Source organism: Pezoporus wallicus, unplaced genomic scaffold (assembly GCF_028554395.1).
Source record: "Pezoporus wallicus isolate ANWC-B61680 ecotype Strahan unplaced genomic scaffold, APGP_CSIRO_Pwel_v1 contig_5352, whole genome shotgun sequence".
Taxonomy (NCBI): Eukaryota; Metazoa; Chordata; class Aves; order Psittaciformes; family Psittacidae; genus Pezoporus; species Pezoporus wallicus.
The window spans coordinates 2650480-2675085 of record NW_026639660.1 but is presented as its reverse complement, the minus strand read 5'-3'; the positions used below and the strand labels follow the sequence as shown (position 1 = coordinate 2675085).

General features: G+C 39.4%; 1 protein-coding gene across 5 annotated transcripts in view; it reads right to left on the bottom strand.

The window, feature by feature from the left end:
- Positions 1–3621: 3621 nt before the first annotated feature.
- LTBP1 (latent transforming growth factor beta binding protein 1) overlaps positions 3622–24606 on the bottom strand; it is a 197738-nt gene continuing 176753 nt past the window's right edge. For all 5 annotated transcript variants that reach the window (XM_057415458.1, XM_057415455.1, XM_057415457.1 and 2 more), the window contains 6 exons: positions 23125–23253; positions 21726–21866; positions 19265–19435; positions 9607–9729; positions 5911–6060; positions 3622–4664 (listed from right to left, as the gene is read on the bottom strand). In XM_057415458.1, coding sequence (XP_057271441.1) covers positions 4495–4664; positions 5911–6060; positions 9607–9729; positions 19265–19435; positions 21726–21866; positions 23125–23253 — 884 coding nt within the window. In that variant the 3' untranslated portion in view covers positions 3622–4494. The remainder of the gene's footprint in view (positions 4665–5910; positions 6061–9606; positions 9730–19264; positions 19436–21725; positions 21867–23124; positions 23254–24606) is intronic.

Below are 24606 nucleotides of genomic sequence, written 5' to 3'. Positions count from 1 at the left end.
AAGCTATGCAAACACCAAATAATGATCTCAGAAGTGAGCAGTAGCTTCTGTGACACACATTCAGGAAAGCCTCTTCTTTGCTTGAATGGCTCCTTAATATCTCCGTTGGCCTGTTTGGGGTTACCAGAGTCCCCAGCAAGTACAAACTACTCTTCAAAGTGGGTGGCATTACTAAAAGAACAATACTGTAGTCTCTTCTAGAGGCAGCAGTGGGGTTTTCAAGTTTGCTGTGCACTTTGAAGGAATGTACTGTGGTTTAACCGCTGGCCAGATCAGGCCCATGACACGCTCTAATGGGGTTGTCAACTTTTCTTTTGAGAAGTGAGAAAATAATGCCAAAGCCAGTAGCCCCTCTGCTGCTAAACTGAGATTCAAACCCCCATGAGGGTAGGGATCGTTGTGAGCTAATAGGTCATGACAACCATTTCAGCACCTTTAGTGTTTTAGGACTTCTCTTAGTTAGGAATTGATTTGTGTCAGTTGCCACTGACTAGCTGAATTTTTTGTCATGAGTGTCAGTTTTGTCTCTTGAAGTGATCTGTCCAGCTGTGACAGTTTTTTCCCAAGGAATGTTAGTGCTCACTTTGAATAATTTTAACATTGGCTAATTTTTAACTGAATAGGATCCCAACATCAACGTATCTATTCATATTAAATGTCTATCTAAAATGTGTGTAACTCAAGTTCCGTAGTAACTTCATGCTCATTAGCACAGCAGCATTATAAGGAAACTAGCAGAATTTTGTTCCACCATGTCAGCAATTTTACTTTTTGTAACAAGGAAATGGCTGGCTGAAAAAGCACTAATATTTTTTTTTTTTAGAGGATCCATATGGATGTAAAAAGTACTGGTGCCATTTAGTATAAACTGTAATCAGTTCCAGACTTGCTGCACTCAGAAACTTGAATCATGGAATTGAATGTGGTGGTTTCTGTATTTTGAGGGCTCTCACCAAAACCGCAGCTCTTGTAACAAGTAAATGGCTACATCCATGGTGTCCAAACGTCCATCTTAATGATGTTAAAAAAATGTTTGTTTAACTATGAATCAGAATTGTATTTCTAAGCCCTGCAGCTTTCCAGGTGAAATGACACAACCAGCCTTGCTACACTGGGGCAAAGTAGGTGGGCTCCAGAGGCTGAGGTCAGATGGGCTGAATTTCATTTAATTCCCTCAATTGTGGTTCCTTTGTTAAAGCATTTCTGAAGGCCTGGAGCCAGGCAACGTGGAATACCAAGCACTGGGATCTAAGTGGAGTTAGGCAGTTTGGTCTGCTTTTGTCTCCCTGTATATGTTTTAATGCACATTAGAAGTAAGAAGAGGCAAAAGGAAAAAGCAGAAGCATGCACAAAGGACATTGTTTGCTTATATAGTGTCTGTAATGGAAGAGTGCGGCTGTGATGAGGACATGGCTATTGAAGTAGAAGAATGTTTTCAGCCTTCATTCAGGGCTTGGGTCAACTACAACTTTCTTGAATCAGGCAGGGAAAATGGAAGATGGCTGGACACACCAAAACCTCTTTTGTGAATTGCTGGTTACAGAAATTGATAGCTCAAGAGGCCACTTAGACTTAGGTTTACTGGTTGGTTTGTTTTCTATGGAGCCAGAGCCTAGTGGTAGCTTTTAGCCAAAAAGACCGGTACAATCTGAGGTCTGTGAAGTTTGATGGACACCTAGAAACAAATAACCCAACTAACCTTCCTTGCTGAGAGCATGGACAATACTTGGTTTGGCAGTAGTCATGTCGCATCTGCATCCATCACCCTGTCCTGGTACCCAGAGCTGTAGATGGGTGCTGCCTGTGCTTGTTGAGCATGGCAAAGATGCAAGGACCCAGAGCTGGAGTTAGTCTGCTGAGGGGAGAGTTAAGAGAGACAGTTGTAAGAATTCAAGCTTCATTTTAGTTTTGTTGCTCATTGAACAGCTTGGCTTTGGGTTGGCTTTTTTTTGTCTGAAATAACACAAAGTAAGAGGTTGTAGGGTATATTGTCCAAGAATGGCAGATTCTCAGGCTCTTCAAAACTTGTTTTAAAAAGATGTAATAAATTAGTGAGAAGCCAATCTTATGTCTAGAATTACATTCTCAGTAGTGTTTGTCCCCAGGTGAAGACTTCTAAGTGTACCAAAGTTTGAATGCTATTTCCTCAGCTGTCATACTGGTGTACTCCTAGGAAAAGGGGAGACTCATACTGCCATTTTAACTCCCTAGCTAGGGAAGGATTAAAGGAGTATTGGGATGTAAAAAAATATGAGGCTGGGGTGCCGATTGCAATGGCATCTGTTAGTCCTAGGCCGTTTTCAGAAGTCACTGAAGTAGGAAGAGGCTGTCTGGAGGTGGGAGTGGGGGGAGCCCTGTCTTGTCTATGAATTTTCATGATAGATGAAAGTAGACCCAGTGAAAGGTTGTAACTGTGACTTTGGTTTTTATTAGATCATAGGATTAACCTTAAATGGGACAACTAAGAGCTCTGTAGTTACAGAATTCCCTAGCAAGACCAGACCTTTCTTCCTTCTTAACCACAGCAGGAAAGCAAGAATTATTAGTTTTTTTAATTACAGACCAGCTCTAGTGCTTGTAGTGCACCTCTTTTAGCTGACAAGAGCAACTGTCCCTCCACCCTGCTCCTGCTTAATTCTAGAAAAGTCAGGGAAGTTGGCCAACTTACAAAAGGTCTCTTCCTTAAAGATCTTGTATTTTAACACACAATCAGCTCTTAAACCTGCAATATCTTCACTACTCCTAGTGTCAAACAGACAGAGAGGAGGGGCCCTGGGAAGGACAGGTGCTTCTGCATATTAACAGGCACTTTAATAAGATCTTTACTGGGCTTTAATAAGATCTACTGAGTGCACAGTACTGAACAGAATACAACTTACGATATTTTTTGTTTGACCTAAATATATGAAAAAAATTTTATTCAAATTCAAGGCAAGTTTGTGGTTGGTTTTCTTGTTTGTTTGTTGGTTGTTTTTTTTTTTTCCCTGGTGAAACAAGAAGTAAAAATCTAATTTTCGGACAGTTGGACCCAATTTGACTCACTTTTTGAAGTCTCATGTTATCCTTTTCCTTTTAATGCAGGGCAGGTCTAAAAGACACAGGAAAAATATTTCACTTGGAAAATATCAAAAGGACCTGTTTTGGGATTTCCAAAGCAAATTCTTTCACTCTGGAAAAGGACAAAGGGGAACATCTGTCAGTCTCCTAATCTCTTTCTCTCCTTCCACTGAAAAATAGAGTTGATGGTACAGTTCATCAAGAGAGGAAATTCTCCCCTTTCTCTTTGGTAGTTTCTGAAAACCAGGCCATGATACTGAAGAGCCTTATTTGCAGATTTAGTGGGAAACATGCCTAAAACAGGAAAGAAGAAAAATTCCATGGGAATCAGCTTCCAAGTCAAACAGTTTCTGTAGGTCTGTGTTTGAAATCTTCCCTCTGGAAGCCCAACTTCAAACATTAACTGATTCAGATTCTGGTCTTATTAAAACAGAATGAGAAGAAACAACCAGACAACTCCCCATAACTGTTGCAATGTAAATTACTTCTAGTACTGTAAACATGTGAGGGGTTGATTCTTGTAACATAAACAACAATTAAAAAATGCCTACAATTAGTAAATAGGTTTTTTTTTCTAAAAAAAGGTGATTTTATTGAGTTTTAATATACAGCTTTAATATGTTAGGGTAATCATACAAGATCTCTCTTGTGTTCAATTTACACATTACAATACAGTCGTGAGCTAAAATCTTTTGTTTTAATGTACAAAAGGAATCCAATGTTGTCCACTAGCAGCTTTGAACTTGGCAAGAAAGGTTCTAAAGACTTTAAGTGCAGTAACAACCATACACAATACAGAATGAATATAAGGACTTTTCGCCAAGGTACATAAACATTTGAAAACAAATGGTGCCTGCTCCACAGGGCAGACAACTAGCAAATGAAAAAGAAGTCACTGACCAATGTTCCAGAGAAGGAGGAGCATTACCCTGTGTAACAGTTCTTATAAAATGGCCTAAAAATATCTGTATCATAGAATTTGCACTGATCAGAATAAGGTCTGAAAAGAAACAGTAGGCAAGGAACTGAACAATCAAAAAATGACATAGTAATATAAAATATCTCCGTCACTATTTAAATGCCAAATTAATCAAGCAATAGTAAAACAAAACCAAAACAAAACATCAAACCAAAAAACCAAAGCTCTTCTGTTTAAAATAACAGCACTGTTTTTGATTATTTTCAAAGATATTTTTTTCTTATGAACACACTATATACTTGATTGTTTCTTTCATACAGAGCAATGTGTCCATTTGGTCTGTCACTTCAGCGAAGCTGACATACAATCAGCCCATCATGTCTCACCTTTGACACATTTTAATGCTTTTCTCCCCTTACGTTTGCTACACTGGTGCCTTCTCTTCTCAACTTAAATACTTTTCTTCCTTTTCTTTATACAGTGCAGAGTATATGGGCTTAGGATATGGCTATTTTCCTCTACTCCAGTTCACTGTCCAGTTCTGAGTTCAGTGGTGTGCAGTAGTTTGGCTTGTCCGAAGGTACGTACCCTGGGAGACACAAGCACTTGTACGAACCTTCTGTGTTAATGCATTTGGCATTCTTGCAGAGAGACATCCTGTTGTTCAGCTCATTGCACTCATTCACATCTGCAGAAAGGGGACATCAAAAGACAAGTACTTCAGTCTGGTGTGTAGGTAAAACTCATTTATTTCCAGCATTGTCAGGAATAGAATGTGCTGTATGAATACACTCAGAACTTCATTTCAGATCAGTGGAAGTAGGCTGAGTCAAAGGCTGTACAGATGAGTTGGGAAGAGGTGGAAGTTCTTATAGGAAATGAATAGCGTATTAAATGGCCTTAAACTGTTAAATTATGAATTCAAACTTAGCCTAAGCTGCAGACCAAAAATTTAATAACTTACATTAAAAAATATTAAAATCTCAGGTTTTTAGCTGATGACTGAAAAGTGGCTTATAAGAAAGATGCTCCAAGTTCTTAGTATAATATCTATATTTTAAAGAAATTAAATACTTTAGGAACTGTTGTTGTCATCAACTGAGTAACAGCAAACAGCAAATTACCTGCACTCAATGTTGTGCAGCATTGGCTTGAAATACACAGGAGCTACATCTTTTCTCGCTAAGGAGACCAGCTTGCCATAAAGTCCTAAAGATTAGAAGGCATGCAGGCAGCTTAACATGATACAGCTGGGAGACCTCAGCTGTGGGTTACAAAGCATAATGCTAAGCAAGTCAGCACAGACCTTAAATTGAAATACCCACACACAGTCTCTACTAGGCTCGTACACTGAGGGGTGCTGTTTGCTTCATCTTCTACTGACACGTGCCACTCCCACACTTTGTTGTTTTAACTGAAGACATAGTCATTAGATGTTCTGGTTAGTAGTTGTGCGGATATACTAGTTTGAGAGTGAAAGGAATAAGTGAGTCTGTTGATTGTTGAAATCAGGGAGAATCAGGCCAAACCCCGCCAAGTGGTTATCTGCATGTTTAGGCGATTCAACCACTCTAAGTAATGCTCCTGAAATTACTCTTCGACTGTGGATCCAGTTCCATTCTCTTAGCTCACTGAAGCCTTTGAAAAACATTTGTTCCATATATTAGTGTTAAATTGTTGATATTAGTTTACATGCCGTCATATAAATGTGTCTGCTCATTTCTAGGCTCTTAACTGAACACAGCTGTAATGACCAAGATGAACTGAGGAACACAAACATAATTATTTCTGTAACAATATTCACTGGCCTCTGCAGTAAATCAGACAAAGTTGGCATCTGTAATGCAGTTCAGGTGATAATCTCTTAACCCCTTTGTTCCAGCCCCTCCTTAAACTGACAAACAGAAGAAGATGAAGTAACATGCTGTCCTCACCAACACAAGTCATTTTGGCCATGTCCAAATGATAACCATCAAAACAGTCACAGGTGTAGCCTTCTTGGACTCTTACACATCGGCCATTTTCACATCCATTCAGAATACCGCATTCCTCTGCTTGTAACTCCTCAAAGCTGTTCAGAAAACCTTGGTGGAGAAAGCATTGCAAACAAGTAACTTACAGAGCTGTTGAAGCAGTATAACCAAATGCATAGTGGGAGTCTGAAACTGTCTCAGAAGTTTATTGGAATGTGACTTGACTTTGCAGAAAATAGGTCAGCTTTAGCAGATCTTCACCATCTGGAGTTTTAAAAGCACTAGAAAAGTACTGTGATATGTTTCAAGATGAAAACTGAATAACTTCGTGAACTCTTAAGTTTTTGAGTTAAAAGTCTGTGGTTTTGGGTTTTTTTTTTGGTAAAGGAAACTGCATAATTTGAGAGTGCATTTTTTTATAGGATGAATGAGTGTTTTCTTAATAGCACTTTGAATTGTTATGTGTATCAAACTTTATGGAAACAAAGGTAAGAAGTGGTAGTGAAGTCTGGGGTAAAAGTTCCTTACAACAGTATACTAGAAAAATAAGGTGAGGGTAGGGGGGAGAGCTTCATTCTCATTTCTCCAGAAGAAAACATATTATAAAAAACCCAACAAAAAACAACAAAAAACATTGATCTCAACTGCCTTGAAGGAAAGTAAGAAGGAATCAGTGACTGCTTTCCTGTTGTGGTTTTGGTTAACAACCCTTTGGCTTGTACTTCCGTGAGTGGTGCCAGTACAAATACCTATAATCTACCAATTGCTCCTTGCCATAATTCTAGGTGGCGAGTAGTCAAAGCTAAAGAGTTGTCTTTGTATTGAGTGGTTTGCACAATGCCTTTTGTGCTCCCTCTCATAGGGCTTTTTTGACAGTTATGCTTTGACGCATAAGGAAGGATATATATATAAAAAGTTACTTGAATTTTTACGTGTTTTAGAGATTCTCTCTAGGACTGAATTGTTCCTGTTAGTCCTGCACAGTATTTTTGCACTAGCTTTCTATTCGTGGAGCAGTGATATTACAGGACTGCAGATGGCAGCCCATCACATCAAAAAAGACTTTTGAGGGAAAAGCTGAGAATGTCTGGGAGTTGTAGGTTTACCAGCATAATTAACATATAGCATAGAAATGGAAGGGAATTTGGAGCTGGAGTGGAATAGAGTAGGATACACCTCTCCATCTGCCCCATAACATATAATTAATACAGTGACTGCACAAACTACTGGTTTATTTAAACCCCATTTACTGATTTAGATTGTTGCAACAGCTGTGATATGTAGATTTGCAAAGCTACCTAGGAATATGAATTTCTCTCTTTCCTTGTGCTTGTTCTCCTGTCTTTCTGTATTTATTCCATTCTGTCTTGGGTCTTGAGGCACCCTTTTTCTCTTGCCCTGCTTCGCCTTTCCTACTCTGCCCTTTCTGTATCATTCTCCATTTAACTTCTGTAGTTTCATTTCCACTCCCCCTCTCTTCAACTACATACACTGTTTCTATCTAGCAGAGTGGAATTCTTAGTAAGGATCACGGTGATCAGTCTTAACACTGAATGCATTCTGGAGATGCTGAGCACAATGTGACAGATACTTGCTGACATACGCCACATCTCCAGAACATATATAATACATTGGATGTATACAAGTGTACATTAACTAGGAAATATTACAATCTTTTCAACAAACCTAGTAAATCACATCTCTGTGCAGTAATACCGAGGATACTGAGCAAGCTGGTGTGATGTATGGTGACAATGTAGTAAAAAACTTGACCAAGTTTAATTTCTAATACAGCTTGCAGAGGGCTGATGAGAGTCTTTTAAAAAGAAGACCTTTGCTACTTTAAAAAACAAATAGTGCCAAGAAAGGGAAATATGCCCCCCAAAACATAACTGTTTTTTTAAATAAAGAAAAGGCATCATATTTGACATGTAATATATATCTACATATATATGCATGTACATATATATGTACACACACTTTTTTCTGTTACAAATACAGCATATTGTAATTTTAGCTTGCTACACTCAAAATATTTATAACAGCAAATTCAACTACATAAAATACTTCAAACCAGCTGGATGGGACCTGGGTTGTAATTCAAATATGTGTATTGTTTCTGTGCAAGCTGATTGTACACAGGTGACAAACACTACACCTAAGTGCATGGACCTGCCACAGGATGGGACATATTTTTGTATTCCTCATACAGACCATAGCAGGACTGTGACCTTGATGTTTTTGATGCCCTAAACATGTGGCAACTACATCTGTCAAGGAATACGCCTCTGATCAGGACAGAGTGTGGTCTGAGGTTTCCTATGTATTTGGTTGCCACTGTATCTGACTCAGTGATAGGATGGGAGCAAGTGACATGATCTCTTAAACCTCTGTGCCTAAGACAGTGGACTCAGCTCTGAATTCAAAACTGTCCACAATTTTATTGTATTTATTCACCATGGCTCATATAACTTGCAAAATGCTTCTTCCCCGCTCAGTATTTTATCTGTCATATTTGCTACCCGGCCATCTTTCTGGACTTTTTGTTGTGTTTGGTAGTTTCCATCTGTGTGACATTTCAATTAAGCATCAACACTCAGTACTGTTTAAGTAAAATCATCTGAATATAAAGAAATAAGACATTTTACAATTCTGTGTAGAGCCACAAGGTCATTTGGATGCTAAAGAGAAAAGACCTCATTAACCTGATCTGTGTAGTTCTGTATAAATGTATGAAGTGCAATGTGCACAAGAAATGTGCATCACCCTTCTAACAGTGTGCTGTAATCCTCCTGCCCCATTCTGACCTATTACTGTTATTTTAAAAATAAGTCCTGGTACAGGAGAAGCACTTTGGGAATGAGGAACTTGTGGGCCATATTTATGAAGCACAGGAGGTTACAAGTCCCTTCTGATACTTCCGCTTTTCTTCTCTAAAAATGTGATGCAATACACTGGACCTTTACAGGATGGCTGATCTTGAGGAAGATGCTGAGATCTGTGAGCAGTCCTCTCCCACAGGTCTTCACAGTTTGCTTGGCCAGACCCATAAAGAACCCTCATATTCCTCCTCAAGTATAACGTGAGATGCTGTACACAATTCCTCATATCCTGCTTAGTGGGCTGTTCCATCTAGCCTGAAAGCTATATGCATGCATACTCTCTGATCATACTGTGCTCTACATCTTCTCTGTTGAGCAAGAACGACTTGCTTGGTCTCCATTTCCCCCCTATAAATGCTGCTGGAAAATCATGGAAAGATGGCCTCAAGGCATTTCTGTTTCCCCCTTTTAAACTAAATGCACTCTGAAAAAATCTGTCCTATGCTCCAAAGGAAAATTAATTTGTGAGAAAGAAAACTGGCAGTCTTTTTGACCCTTAGCTGTAAATCTGTTGGTAAATACAAATCTGGTACACTTGGCACAAACTATTTCACTATATTAAAAATTAATATTGTAGCCTGAGCCCAACTGGACTCTTATACAGCGCTGGTGCTTGAACCAGAACACCTGACTGAAAGCTAGTGTCAAAGGAATAACTAAAACATAAATAGGCCACATTACTCGGAGGCAGACAGAAGAATGGAGCCAGCTACAGGGCAATAATCCAAGTTACAACCTTTGTTTGAAATATGTTACATAAGAGAAACTTGCTTACGGTCTTCTACAAAGTATGGATTAGTTTCTGGAGTGTAGTGCTCCTCGAAGTCAACCAAAGCATCTTGTCCATATGGTCGTCGAGATCCTGGAACAGGGATGTTGCACAGCTGGGCATAATCCTCTGAGGGAGGAAAGAAAATAGGATATAAAACTAATCACACTTTTAACACAGGCTGCATTACATTAGTCCCAGTGAGCTGTGGTTCATATTAGCTGGAAATAAACTTATCTTCCTAGAAACACCATAAACTGCAATTTGCTCAAAGCATTCTCTCTTCAAGAAGAATGTCATTAAAATGTTAATGAGCCAAATACAGACTGTTAAGCTGTAATAGGGTAACACCAGGGATAGATTTGTGTCAATAACTGTACAAAAAGTTATGGGTCGGGTTCTTCTGGCCTGCAATTCAGGAAGTGAGAGCAGAGGGATGCTGTGTAGCCTGCTGCCAATGCACCCCTCTCCAGGGCTGTCCATGCTTGCACTCATACTGGTGGAACAAAGCCTATCCCAGATCATCATGGCTGCTAGCAGAAACTACCCTAAAGAAAGCAGAGTGGAGCAGGTGGGGCCATGCTTCTGGCACTTTTAGCCAACTTGCAGAAATCACAGAATGAAAAATCCTAAAATAACCCATAGTCATGCGCAAACTTTATCTTCAAACCACAGGCTTAAATATGAGTGCTGTTCAAAGTCTCCTGGCTGTGAACCTTAAAGGGCAAGGGGAAATACACAGGAAAAATAGTTATACTCTGATTTTCTGCCTCTCTGTGATAGCTAGACTACAGAAATTGAAGCAGACCAAAGCAACTATTCATTTTAGATGCCAAAGGCCATGTTTGAAATGCTGATGCTGAGTTTGATTCTTTTATTTGATTTATTGTGTCACCTCTGTTTCCATTAGCATTTACTAAAATATATACACAACAATTTATTTGAAAATAGAAATGTTGTTAAAATACAACAATCCAGGTACTCCTTTTCTGTTGCTACAGACTATTTAGCATCTGTTTCTGTGAAGATTTCCTGCTGTTCTGAGAATCGGGCAGAATAAGGACGGGAAAGAAAACCACGAAAAGAGAGAGAGGAAAAAAAGCCCTAAGCAGATATGAAATCCAAGAATTGCAGATGGTTACAGAGCCAGAAACCTCATGCTGTGTAGAACTGTCCCAGACAGCAAATAGTTGGATAAATCCAGACTACCTCCAGACAGTGCAAAGCACAGCTCCACTTGCTGCCGAGCATTGTCATTTTATTTTCACAGGTAGGATCTCCTCCACCTGAATGATTTTTTTTTGTACTGAAAACAAAGTGTTCAAAAAGTTTAAATTCTGTGGTCAACAACTTGGCTCTTTATGATCATGAGACTGTACAGTACAGGCAAAGCTGCTCTGTGCACATCCAGAACTGTCATGGGTGCCAGTCCGACTCTGCAGAATGTACTCACTCCCCTAGGGAACTTGCAATTCATTGCAAATCTCACCTGCTTCAAGTGCAAAGTGATTTCCATAATCCTCCAGAATATATATGAAGTAATTACTATATTCAAAAACCCTCTCCTCTCCCAGATGAAAAAATACACTGCCCAAGACATTTGTTTCAGTTTGTACATAAAACAAAGCCAGCATGAGAAAATAAAGAGAATATAGCAAATGTTAGCTACATCCCTTAATGCACAGCTTCCCACCGAGACAGTACAATAATGAACATAGTTTTAAGAGCTGACATAGGAACTGAAACACCCTATTCTTCTTTCCGCACATCTAACTCCAACTAACATCCATGTATGGGGAGAGCAGGTTATCATCTCTGACTAATTCCTTCATTGATATGTACACAGAGAAAAGCTGTACAGAAGTGTAAAAGCACTTTCTCACAGATGCACACAAATGTTCTTGGCAGAGGAAATCTATGCTTTACCACAAAATACTAACTCATCCGGCCTGCATGGAAGAAACCACCACACAAAACCAGGCAGTGAAGGGCAATGGGACAAGTCAAGCAGGTCTGACAGAACACTGCTGCTTCCACATGAATGATCTGATGGGAAGGACTGACCACCAGAACCTGGACATTGGCTTCTCAGGTTACACAGTGCTAATTTTGCACTTAGTGATACTGGTAGTAGAAACAATCTTTTTCTTCTGTAGGCAGCAGTCAGAACTTCTGAAAAGCCACAGAGCTCTGGTATACACGAGAGCTGGGTAGTTTGAAGATTGTGCAAGAATATTTTGTACTGCACGTTTGCCAACACAAAGTTGTTTATTATCTAAAGAAGAATAAAGAAATGTTGACAACAGAAACTTGTTTCCTGCCACACTGGTTCTTTGCCAGTCAAGTTCTGTATGTCTGCATTTTTAGTTCTCATTGTAAGTAAACTAGTGGTTACAAAATGATGAAGAGCTGTTCTAGGGAATACTGTAAACTTGGTATTTGTTACAAGAGATTGTAACTGTATCAAGGTCTTCTACAAGGCTGTACATACAACTGTAATAATCTATTAACCCACTGAAGTCTATTACGCTTAATTAACCATTTGTTAATACACTTTTTAATAGTTTCTACATTAATTGTATACAGAGCTTTTATACAAAAACTGACAGAGTATTTAAATAGTCTTAAGTCACTCGAAAGTCCTCCTTATATATATATCATTGTTTTGCTGCATATACTGTGATGATTTGAAATTAACTGTAATAGCCTCTTAATACTGCACATTATCTTTAGATGTCCAAGTAGAATAGACTTTATCTCTTGTCTTTTGTAATGTGTTGATTCAGGCGATAAACCTAAGGAAAGCAACAGCAACCCACCTAAGAAACCAACCGTAGAAATTCAGGACCAGTAACAGGGGGGCACATTCTGGAAAGATCATGAGAACTGGTATTTTGAAGTAAGGTAAACTAGAGGCTTGGATGTCTGAGAAAAATGAACACATCAGAGTCCTCCTCTGGAGGACAGATCAAGTTAACGGCAAGAAGGATGCATATGTCCAATTTCTGTTGTTTTAAACTTTTCCCTTTACTATGCTAAGTTCCTACAGTTTAAATTAAAAATAGTATATTTCAGGTCACTGTGCTAAATGCTGGTCACTGTTTTCCAGGGAAGGGAACTAAATGAACAGAGTGCCATAAGATTTGTGGGTAAAAGCATGATGGGTGCACAAAAAGTTGCATCAAATATACAAATAAGAAAACAGCATGATCTTGCCCTAGGAAGGTGGCAGCAAGAGACTTAGACCAAGAAGGCAGTAAGGGGGCAGAGAGCAAGGGAAAATGTGTAACTACCCCTGAATGACAAAAACATTTTAGCTGTCACAGAAATTAATGCTCACTTTCAAAAGAATCTTTCATGTAAAGTAAAAAAAAAAAAGTAAATTCTGTAATTTATAATCAATGATAAAACCTTTTTCTATATAGATTTATTTTCTCTGCTTTCTCTCTCCTGGCTGTGATCAGGGACAATACAACTGCAGTTCAAGAGGAAGATAAGATTTGTGTTTTTAATACAATTTAGTCTACATTGCTTCACGTGTTTCTACGTTTTTCCTCATAACTTGCAAATGAATTATTGAGACAGCTTGTTGTATAACTTAGGATAACCATTATAAAAGGAAGCTGATGTAGGCTTTCAAAAATGGACATTATTTAAGTCATATGTTTGCATATAAAACAGCTAGATGCACATGCGTACTGGCACGGATGCTAGCCGTAATTGGTGATGAAAAACAGAATGATAGAGACAAGACAAGTTGGATGGACTGGCTGGCTTATAGGTGCTTGTTAACCTAAGTGCAGCTGTGCAAATGTACATCTAATTTGCATATGCAGTAGTAACTGCACAAGCCTGTGTGGGCCTTATTTGTACCCAGAGGCCTAAAAATCCTAAATTCTCTAGTCGGAAAAATTATTCCTTATAATAATTATTCCTTATTTTATATTGCATATTTCATATTTGCATTTAAAACAATGATATAAAAAAGCTTTTCCTGACATAACCATGAAACAGCTGCAACAAAGCCAATCCTAGCTCCTGCCCATAAAGCAAGCTTTATTTCTGTTCCAGCTCCTCAGAACTGTCACCATCACACACAAAAAAGGAGCCAAAGCTATCAACACCAAGGCAGTTCCTTCAAATTATTTAAGAACTCAATAGTTTTGCCATGGAAGAAATCACTGGAGAGAGGGACAAAGCCAAGAAAGCATTTATAACATGTAATATATGGCCCTTCCCAACGGCCGTCTGAATTGGTTACGTTTAGGCTCTCTTGGGAGACTGCATCATCTGTGAACCAAAGCTGAAGATATTTCTGCTCTACATTTAGATTGTGCTATTTGACAACTAAGGTAGTTTTACTGACATCTTCCAAGAACAGATGCTGAGGTTTGTCATGGACAGCATTCACATACATTCTGCAACTCTTGGTGCTAAAGGAAAAAGGAAGGGTAGCTGTCTTAAAGGATTTTTTTAACGAGTTAAGAAGGATATTCATATCCTTCCTCACATGAGGATACTCTATATGCAGTCTCTGAGGAAATGTAATTACCAGCCTGATTCTTTCAAAACCTCTTGGTATTCACCTTTTGTTCCTCAACTAATGCTGCTCAAATTTCCTAAAACAATCTTCTATTACTCAAGGTAGACACTTAAAAGCTGTAGTAAGAGCCAGGTTGTTTCTGCCACAACTTTGCAAATGACTTTTTGTCTCTATGATGACTCCCATGTATACTGTGAGTATGCACGGAATGTGAGGTTCCATGAGGAAAACCATTCTCAGGCTCTTCTGCATGTCTCTTCTAAACTTCATAAAAAGCACTGAAAATCTTCATCAACAGAAATGAAAGCAGCCAACTGAGCATAAGAATTTGAATATTCAAGGCCCAATCACTGTAGTATTCCGAGCTCAAGAAAATAATCCATTTGTCCAGAGTCTTTACCAGAAAGGAAGGAGGCACAATGCCATCCTAAATGCAAATGCAATGGTCTCCAGAGAGGAATCCAATGTCCATCCCCCTGCTGATTTTTACGATCTCAAAAGAAGACAGATGGAAACTCATCCTTCACGCACAATGATTTCCCCTGTACTTCCAGATCTTCATGACTAATATAAGTCAGGACTTGAAGGGAACACCATGCTCTCATAATACAGAAGCTCAGCCCAGAACTAACTCATAATGTTTACAAAGGATACAGAGTTCCTTGCAACAAAACCATAGTCAAACAATCTGTTCCACCAGAAGGGGTAGAATTCAACAGCTACATGTAGGGATGACTATCTCTCTTCCTTGAGGGAAGGGGACACTGGTAGGACCAGCACAGATGTGTGTTTCTGTATAAAAAACATCCATGTGAATCTGGCCAAAAGAAATCCTACATTATACAGCCCTCCAGAAGATTCATGTTACCCACTACCCTTAGTGGTCTCCTGGTCAGAGCTTTGCAAATGTTAAGGTGGAGATAAAGAGAAACTTCAAGTATAACCTAAGTCCTCAGCAGTTCTTTATGTGTCTCCTAACCCACAGAACTTCTGTAACACTGACTGGAGTTCTACCATCTTCCTTTCTGCAGATCTTCTAAGCATAAAGTGGTTCCATAAAATACTAGCATTTAAAACCTGCAGTAAAAAAAGATGTATATAAGGTTATACTAATAAGCAGGCTGATAAACTGAATGCTGGCCTCCTTTACAGATGCCTAAGAATGTGTTCATAATGTTATCTTAGTAGTCAGACAACCACCGAGTTCTTAGTTGTAGTAATGTAACACACACTCTGCCTTCTCCCAATGAATAGTATTGTAACATCTGTTAAAAAACTGTCCTGGTTTTTCCTTACCCCCTTTTCCTATATTAAAACTTCTTCAGGCAGCCAGCTGCAAGAGGGAGAAAGCACCCTCCTTAACAGACTGGCATATCTTTGGTTCAGGGGCACATAATTCCACCTTCCTAGCATCCTAATGTGTTACCGAAGCAAAGGTGGGACTGCACTGAAATAACAAACTCCAAGAAGATCATTTTACAAATACAAAAATAAACAGTCCCCCTAAATTACACACTGATTCTGGCACATCACCTTACTAAACATTTTCTAGCTGTTACTTCTATCTCCTCCCTTCAAATTTCCTGTGCCCTGTAATAATATACCTTGTCTAAAATCCACTCCAGTCCCGTAAGGGAGTTACAGGAGCTTCTGGAAGCTTAGTACGTTTATAATTCAGGTGCTACATGTCCAGCTTAACATAAGATGTATATGCCCTTATTTTAGATTCCAGATTTTTTCAGTCTTGGCCAGTTCTCTATTTTCTAGCATGGATATTTTGACCCAGCTGCTAAACCCATCATTGCCTGTCCTGCTGCCAGTTACTAGAGGATGGCCTCTGGATAGAGACAATTTGGTCTTGGGGACTAACACCAAATTGTCCAAGGAGGCAGAACTTCTGAAGGCAGGTCACCCAAGAAGGTGGGTTTTTGGAGGGGGTTGGGTGCAATGCATAAAGTTTTGCTTTTGTTATCTAAAAGAAGTGTCTCCAATTTTCTGATTTTCCTCAACTGTTCAATTAATACAGACTGCAAATTACAAATCTCAAACACCACAGTGGTTTCCTAAGATTAATTACTGAATGTTCTTTGGGCAAGGACAGCCTAACGCCACAATGAGCCCAGAGAGAACACATTTCAGTAGTTAATATTTTGGTGTTGGATGCAATCTTTGAAAACCTTTATCTGTAATATGATGATATCATAAGATCATAATGTTAAGAGACAACATAGTTGAAGGCAATCTGTCTTTGCTTCCAAGGCCTGCCCCACAAATTCTTTATACAAGTAAGATGTACTCAATCACATCACTACAGTTCATGTTTGCACTATTTTGACCAGGGCTTTGATACTAGTATTTTGAGTTTCCTCCTTGATACTGTTATCAAAATACAAATGAGTCTTACTGTTGTTAAGATGATGTTGTTCAGCTGCAATACTTCAACAGGTGCTACTTATTTTTGTCTCAAACTCTGACTGTTTAGCTTCATCTTCAGTGGGGTTTCTTTGATCAAGCACTCATTAGTAGTTTTTAGAGACCTTATCAGTTACCTAAATTCTGTTTTCATGCTGGTGAAAGGCCAGATTTCTTTCTCATTTATATGGATCAGTTTTTAGAGAAGTTCTCTATCTTCCCCCTGATTTTATGTCAGATGCTACTTAAAAAGGAATTTTAAATCTTGCAATGAAAAATGGAACTGCTCTGAAGATAAGCTGGGACACAAAAGTTAGAGATTCTTTCAATAAAGCATGAGTTTGTCATAGAAGGAACTTGCAAATGTATCACTTATGGTGGTAGGCCTGTATTTCCTTCTTTCCAAGTGCAGCATCTAGATCCTCAAATGCAAGAGGAGCATAAAAAAGGCAAAAGGAAACCACAGATAAGCAAGTGACCTGTTCTGTGATCCAACCCATTTTATGGTGAAAGTCTTCCAGTGATAACGCTTTTCACATCCCTAGCTCTTCTTTAAGATGTGTTACAAATCTTCACAAGGTCCCTAACTTGGGAAATAAGCAAACACTTTCAGTTGTAAATCTGGCCAACACAATACACAAGTATTTAAAAATGGAGAAATTCCTGGTTCCCCAGCCAGGACTTGAACCTCTGACCTCTTGGCCCAGAGGTGCGAAAGCACTCTCTCAAGCCAATGATATCACTTTAAGTACTACAGACTGAAGACATGTCAAATAAATCATTTATTCGGTTCAGTCAGCTTTAAATTTTTCTTGGTAAATGTTCTGAAACCAGAGAAAGTTTTCCAGGTTTCTGTGTGGGAGCGTGCATTTGTGTGTGAGGACAAATGAGCATGCACCACCTCCACTAAGAAATGTAAGCTTGTCTATTTGTCCTGATGTCATAAAGATTCAATGTGCTTTTGGTTTTTTTAACTATGTTCCAATCTATAAGGATGATTTAAAATATTTGGGATCAAAGCGTGCCTTGTAGTTTCGGTTAAAGCAGATACTTCACAATGCATATTAACTTCAAATAAAAATTATCTTATGTCTGGAGGGAGAAGGATTTTATGGTCCAACATAACGCTCATCAGCTTTGACTGAGGGTCATCCAAGTGATGTTTAGCGTGTTATCCATCAGGAGCCTTCATGTAATCTCTAAAATGAATTTAAGTTTCTTCAGAGAGCTAGTTGGGATCGGTACCCCACTGTTGTCACAGGATTGCTGCTCTGGAATCCTGCAGTCCTAATGATCAAAATCCATCTAATTTCAAGCCTACATGTGTTCAGACTGAACTTGTTCCAATTTTTTCCTCACATCAACACTGTTTAATTTAAAAGCTTGTGGGAATCCTTCATGACTCTGCTGTGAAAGAGTTCAACTATTTACAACCTTTGCTCTGCATATAGGCTTGTCTTCTCTTGTCAGACAGGTTCTCCATTCCCTGACCATCTTGGTAGTCCTTCTCTGTTCCTTTTCAGATTTATCCTGCTTTAAATGTAACTAGCTAGAACTATTCAGAAGCAAGTCTCAAGCCTACCTTAACTCTCTCCGCAAGGAACAGCTTTCCTTCATCCTCTCTATCTTTCCACCTGAGGAAGTCCAGGTCATAGCAACAATTCTTGCTATTAGCTATTGCCCTTTTTTTTTTTTTTACTATTACATTTCGTTCCATTGCAATTGTTATTCTAGCAGATGTAGTAACTCACTGCCTGGGAATGTCCTCCTGTAAGATTTGTTCTGACAAAGACATTTCAGAGATTTCCATATCTTATAAATCAAGCCGCTGTCATGCCCTATTTTTCTTCCTCAGTCTCCTTCTGGGGTAAGCGTCAGTCAGCAGTTACTCCAGCCAACACCATCAAAACCAGGCACTTTTTTCAGTTGCTGCACTTCCAAAGCAAACTCAAACAAGTAAAGGTATATAAGAACAGGTTCAGGGACATTGCAAGTAAATTATAAATACATAAAACTCAGGTAGACACAATCACGTTAATGCTTCACTGAGCTTGACTGTAGTTTTAACTTGCTACAAATAAAACACGTGCTACTTTAGCCCTAATGTTACAGTCAGAGTAACACGGGACCAAGTGAAAAACCAGGTCTGATATGAATAAAATGGTTTACTAGTGTAGCACAATATTCCTGTATGGAAAACAATACTACTGAAAGAGACATTTGTAGTAAGAAAGCTACATCCAAACTAGGCCCTGGAGAAGTTTATATGGGGCAGAGAAGTTAGTGCAGTTCAACTGTAACACTAGCAACAAAAATCTAAAACAGTTATGTAACCTGCTGAGTATCATGCATGTGTGTGCACATGAACTGTGCCTCTGTCTTCATAGATGGCTTTTGTCGGGTATGTTAAGAAACACTGCTATTCTTAAAATGCCCTCCTGTTTCCACCAGGGTTCTGAACTGCCAATCACTGATAGTCCCACTTGAAGGAAACGGGTCCTGTAAGTGCCCAAAAATAAAAGCAGCTACATTTTCACAATGCAGACTGTAATGAATTCCCTTTAATTAATGAGAAAAATTTCCGTTAGTTCTTGAAGGGTTAGGGTTTGTTGTTCTCTCTTATGCTATTAGCCCGAGTATAAATGCAAGGGATTAAACTGATAAGTATTTCAGATTTCATTCCAAGAATTGACATGTACATTTCCTTACCTGACTCCTTCATAGGACACAGTGCGCACTGCATGCCCCAGGCTTCACCGTATAGGCAACAGCACTCAGTATATGTAGTCTGCTTTCCAACCAGAGGTCGACTACAAACGAAATCATCACTTAGATGCTGCCAGCAAAGATCCTGGTAGACCTCAGTTTCTTCGGTTTGTTCTGGTGAAGAAGACAGTATTAGATCATCATTGCAGTGCTGTTATTTAGAAAAAGATACTGACATAATGCAGAATTTTCTAAACTTAGATTAGAAAAAGAACCTAGCTTTATACACATTGCTGAATACAAATTTAAACTGAGAAGTTATGACCTTATTTAAGGCTTGAGGTGGCTCATCCTTTATTCAGCTTTGCAAAAAACTTAAAGGGTTCTCATTTGACACTATTAGGCCAATTTAAAAACACATTGGGTTGGACACCCAAGAAATAAACTTCCTAAACCAGTAGTCAGTGCTGAATGCTTAACACTGACTCAGCTCTGCTCCCATGGAAGTTAAGAGAGCTTGACAAAAAACAGTATTAAGACAGAGGTGAGTACGTAAGGAACACACCAAGGATGGAGTGAATCTTTAGAAGTTATTTTGCTTTTCTTATATTGCTGACAGTGGCATCTGAAAGAACTTTTACAACTAGGGCAGAGCTGAACAAAAATTTTAGAAGGGCTCAACGGGAGACTGAACAAATACTTGGAAGAGAGTTTGAGTAATGAAACAGACAAACTACATCAGGCTCAGGAAATCCCCTGAGCTGAAAATAGCTGGAGGCTGGGAGAGTGCTGGGAAGAAGTATTGTTTATCTGCTCTTCTGGTCCCTAATCATCCACTTACAGCTATTGTCAGAGACAGAATACTGCTATGAACTACTGTCACCTTCTTAAGAACATTAACAAAAACATGTATTTTTGTGAAAGCTGGACTATTTCAGAGGCATACTAGTTCTGACAAAGATCTCAGTAGGAGCAATTCCTAGTCCTAGCAATCTCTGATAGCTGCTGATCAGAGGGAGAGGAACTGTAAACTTAATCTTCCACTTGGAATGCAAAAAGCTCAGCACAATTGTTTTGTAAAGACATCTGCAAGTTTTTGATTTTGTTCCAACATACAGTAAAAAATAAATGTCACAAACCAAGGTTCTGTTTTGTCTGCATTATCTGTACTGCATTTTCACATGATGCACTGAAGCATGGGTGAGTACAGAATTGCAACCAATAGATCAAGAGTAGAATGGTGAGCTCTGAAAGTGCAAAGGTGATCAGCATTTAGATGCTTATTTCTACTGAGAACTTGCCACAGCAAGCCATGAAGAGCAGCAGCGGGCCTCTGCTACCAACTCCAAGTTCTGCTGGCAGCAAAGGAACCATCCTGCCTCCTGCTTCTCTGCACTGGGGAGGACATTGACAGTGTGATAAAGGCTTGAGTGCTTTGTGCTAGGTAAGATCATTGCTGTGTCAGCGCCAGTATCGCAGGACAGGAGACCCTTTGGGCCCTTGCATTCCCTTCACATCCTAGATGAACACAAAGGACAACCCTGCTCTTGGTTTGTTTAACTGAAGATTGAACAATACAAATGCTGTGGTTCTTCCACAGTTTCAGGCAAGAGGATGACCACATTACTCCTCAAAAGTATCAGTCTTATAATTTGGAGTGCCTAAAGCTGGCATGCAGTTGGTATTCCCATTTCTTTTCACAGATGCATCTTAGGAAAATTCATTGCAAGTTGCAGGGACCAGAGGTCTGGATTTATGGCTATACAGCGCCAGTGGTAATCAAACCCATTGTAACATTTCTTTTAAAGATGTGTGTGGCATGGACAAAGCTGTGCAGACTGCATAATGCTCTGGATTTCTGAGATGTTTCTAAGAATCTCATCTTTTTTTTCTGAAATCAGTGTCTACTGAATTTAAAAGAACATGCAAAACTCTTAAACAATGACACTGCAGCCAAGAGCTTGAAAATGTGTGTTTGATATAGCCTCAATATTAATCAGTTGAAAGCACAGATAAAATTTCAGCTATTCCCTCCTATACCCTGTTACCTCTGTTTTTATTCTTTGCTTTGCTAGAAGCAGTCACTCACTCTGAACTGAATCTCCACAGTCAGCCCATAGCCAAACCCCAGTCTTAGTAAGATGTGCCACATTACCTACAAGGCTGGATGGGGCAGACACAAAGCTGGTGATTCAGGGGGCTGGAGACTCCCCAGCCCAAACCTAATCTCATTAATACTTCCATCAATCTCCTATCTGCATTGGTAAAGTGGAGCCCTGTGGAGTCCTACATCATGATGCCTTCTGGATCAACAGATGATGGTCCAAGCATTGCTTTCCAAAATCCTCCAAAAGAGCAGGCTCATCCAAGCATGACCCAGCCTAAGCTTACTGGGATATGTAGGCATGTCAGCACCACCTCACAGAGGTGCACTCACTGCAGTAACATGTATAATGGATCATACCACTTGAATCTGCTGGTCTGATGCATCGCTTTTCTGTTGAGTCCAGAACCATTGGGTGTGTACAGAAACAGTTGTAAGATCCTTCTGTGTTAATGCACTGGCCATCAATACAGCTGTTTGGGTCCTGACATTCATCCGTGTCTTTAAAATGGAAGGAAATGTATCAAGGAGAGCCAGCACAAAGTAGTCGCATTGTGTTAATATTAGGAACAGATTTCTCTGCATGCCTTCTGTTAATTACCACAAATACCAGTTGCTGGCAGCAGAATCCTGCCTGTGCCCATGAAGAAGGATGGGCAGATCAGCAGGATGCTGACCTCTAGTCCTCCAGCATTAGGGAGAATCTGGATGAGTTGGGTTGCTGGGGGGCTTGGAGTGCCAGGCATACCCTTCATCAAGCACAGCTGCAACTGCTTCTCATGTTCCTATCCCTTTAAGACAGTACCAGCAGGCATTAGAGATGGCAATACTCTCTGAGATCCTTCATGAGCTTATCAAAAGGGATTGCCTTACCTAGCCACAGTAGTTCTATTCCTTAGTTTGTCTTGGAAAGGAAAAGCAGAAATTTAGCTCAAATGGAAGTGCAGGCTATTTTCCTTTGGATAAATTACATTAAATCAGCAAAACCCCACCTTTTGTAAAAAACAATCATAGAATCTGAAGGTGAAAAGCTCTCTTACAGTGGTTGCAAAAATTACTTCCTTTCATTATGCTATTCTGCACATTATACATAGTTTTCTGCTTACAAAGTAAAAGCCAGGGTCATGGTTATGAGTAATTTTCAGTTGAATAGCAGAACCACATGAATACAAGGTTGTGCGACTAAAACGGACTTATCGATGACCTGAACTGTAATTTCACATTGCATATTAACTCCTTGTGGAAAATATCTGTCCAAACCAAACTCTGTTAATTTCATTTATTATAGTAAACTTACCAAGTGAAAGGTGAGCTTCAACATGCAGGATTGCACTGCTAACCACATATACAAAGAACAGAAGGCTAAATTGTACTTTGGCAGAGTGAAGAAGTAGCGTGCAGACAAAGAGAAAGTCACTTCTGATCACTTTGTGCTGCCTTGCCTATGCACTCAGAAGAGCACAAGAGGCTGTTTCGGAGATGCAAACTCCTGGGAACAATTTGCTGAAAAAGGAAGCAAATAAAGCAAAGCCTGCTCTACATGCCATTGCCATGTCAGCCAGAATTGCTGCCCAGCCAAGCAGAAATGAAGGGAAATGACCCAATGCCTCTTAAAAAGCTGCTAGAGGAGTTTGGAGGCCCAGTGTTCTTCCCCTTGCTGGGAATACTGCAGTTCTGATGAGAATCCTGCCGTACAACTTTGCTTGTTTTGCCCATCTGCATACCATTATGGTGACAAGACCACTTTAAATAAACTTACCAAAGCACTGGAGCTTAACAGGGTCATAGTATGTGCCTTGTTTGCAGTAGCACTCGTAACCTGGCTGCGTATTCAAACAGAAGCCATTTTTACAGATTTCTTGTCCAAAGAGTTGGCATTCATCAGCATCTGGGGAGTAAACATTAAAGGCCGTGTTACCATAATTACTATGAGGCCATGCAGAGAAGCAGGATGGAATAAAGCCTCTATACTTCTCTGTTCAAGGAAACTTCACTTTAAACAGAAGGCCCCAAGAGCACAGATATCCACTGGATAAAAACAACTGCTGTGGAAGGCTATGGTGTGCTTGTAGCTAGAATAGGAAAGGAAAAACTGGTGGACCATGACTTTCCCTTTCCCTTGGTCAGAATTAAGTTCTGTGGCACACAAAGACTGGAAGAATCTGTAGCATCCCTTTCTTTCCTTTGGTATCACTCCAAACAAACCAGATGTAAAATATGGCCTGTATTTTCCAGTATAATTTGCTTCAGCCAAGGGGTTCCCACCATGGATCTAATTTAATCACACAATCTAATTACAAAACTAACTAAGCAGTTATGGCAATGGATGGTTTTTGTGAGTGCTCTCCTCTTTCCATACAGTTTGGTGACTGCTATGCTGGGTCGGGAATCTTCATATCTGCACTGCTTGTGACTTCTGTATGCACAAATTCTGTGGATACTTCCCACCACACAGGACCAACTGTGTTTGTTGCTAGATACTAGGCTGCAACTACTACAGATCCCATTACAGCTATCAAAGAGAATCTACCACACTTTCAAATGGGGCTAAATGTTTTCAGGAGGTTTCATGGAAAATATATGCCAGCTCATATATAGCTTTTCACAGTTGTACACATTTTTCCCCAGTCTTGTATTTATGTATTTGTTGCTGTTGGAATTCCATTCACTTCCTTTTTCCAAACCTACTTTTCATTTGCTAGACCTAGCTAGAATAGCCTGTTAAAGTGAGGCTGGTATCACAAATGGCAATAAAAAGCACAATGTAAAGCAGGTGATCCTCCTTTCAATACCAGTTATCTTTATCCACTCTCCCCTATAGTTTACTCCCCATCTACTCTTGGGCAACACAGATTTCAGCCCAAAGCTGTAATTTCCAGCTGTACAGCAGTTTTAAAGGTGAATTATGCAAATGTTTACTTTTCCCGGAAGAACTGAAAGGGCTATAGAGCTATTTATTTTTATAGCCAGTCTTCCAGCCACTTCAACATTAAATATTTTAAGTTTGACTGTCCAGCAACAAGAACGATGAAAAGATTAGTAAGAAATGTTATGTACACCATCTGCTTTTTCCTGTGGAACATGGATTTATGTCTGTGGAAGAATGGGAAAGCCTGAGAGTAAAGTCAGGGAAGGCTAGCTGAGTATGTTCACTTCTGACAATTGTTTCCAATTGAGAAATAAAGAGTTGCTCCTACAAGCAGAAGCTTGTAGATGAAAGCAAAAGGAACATAAGAGTTAG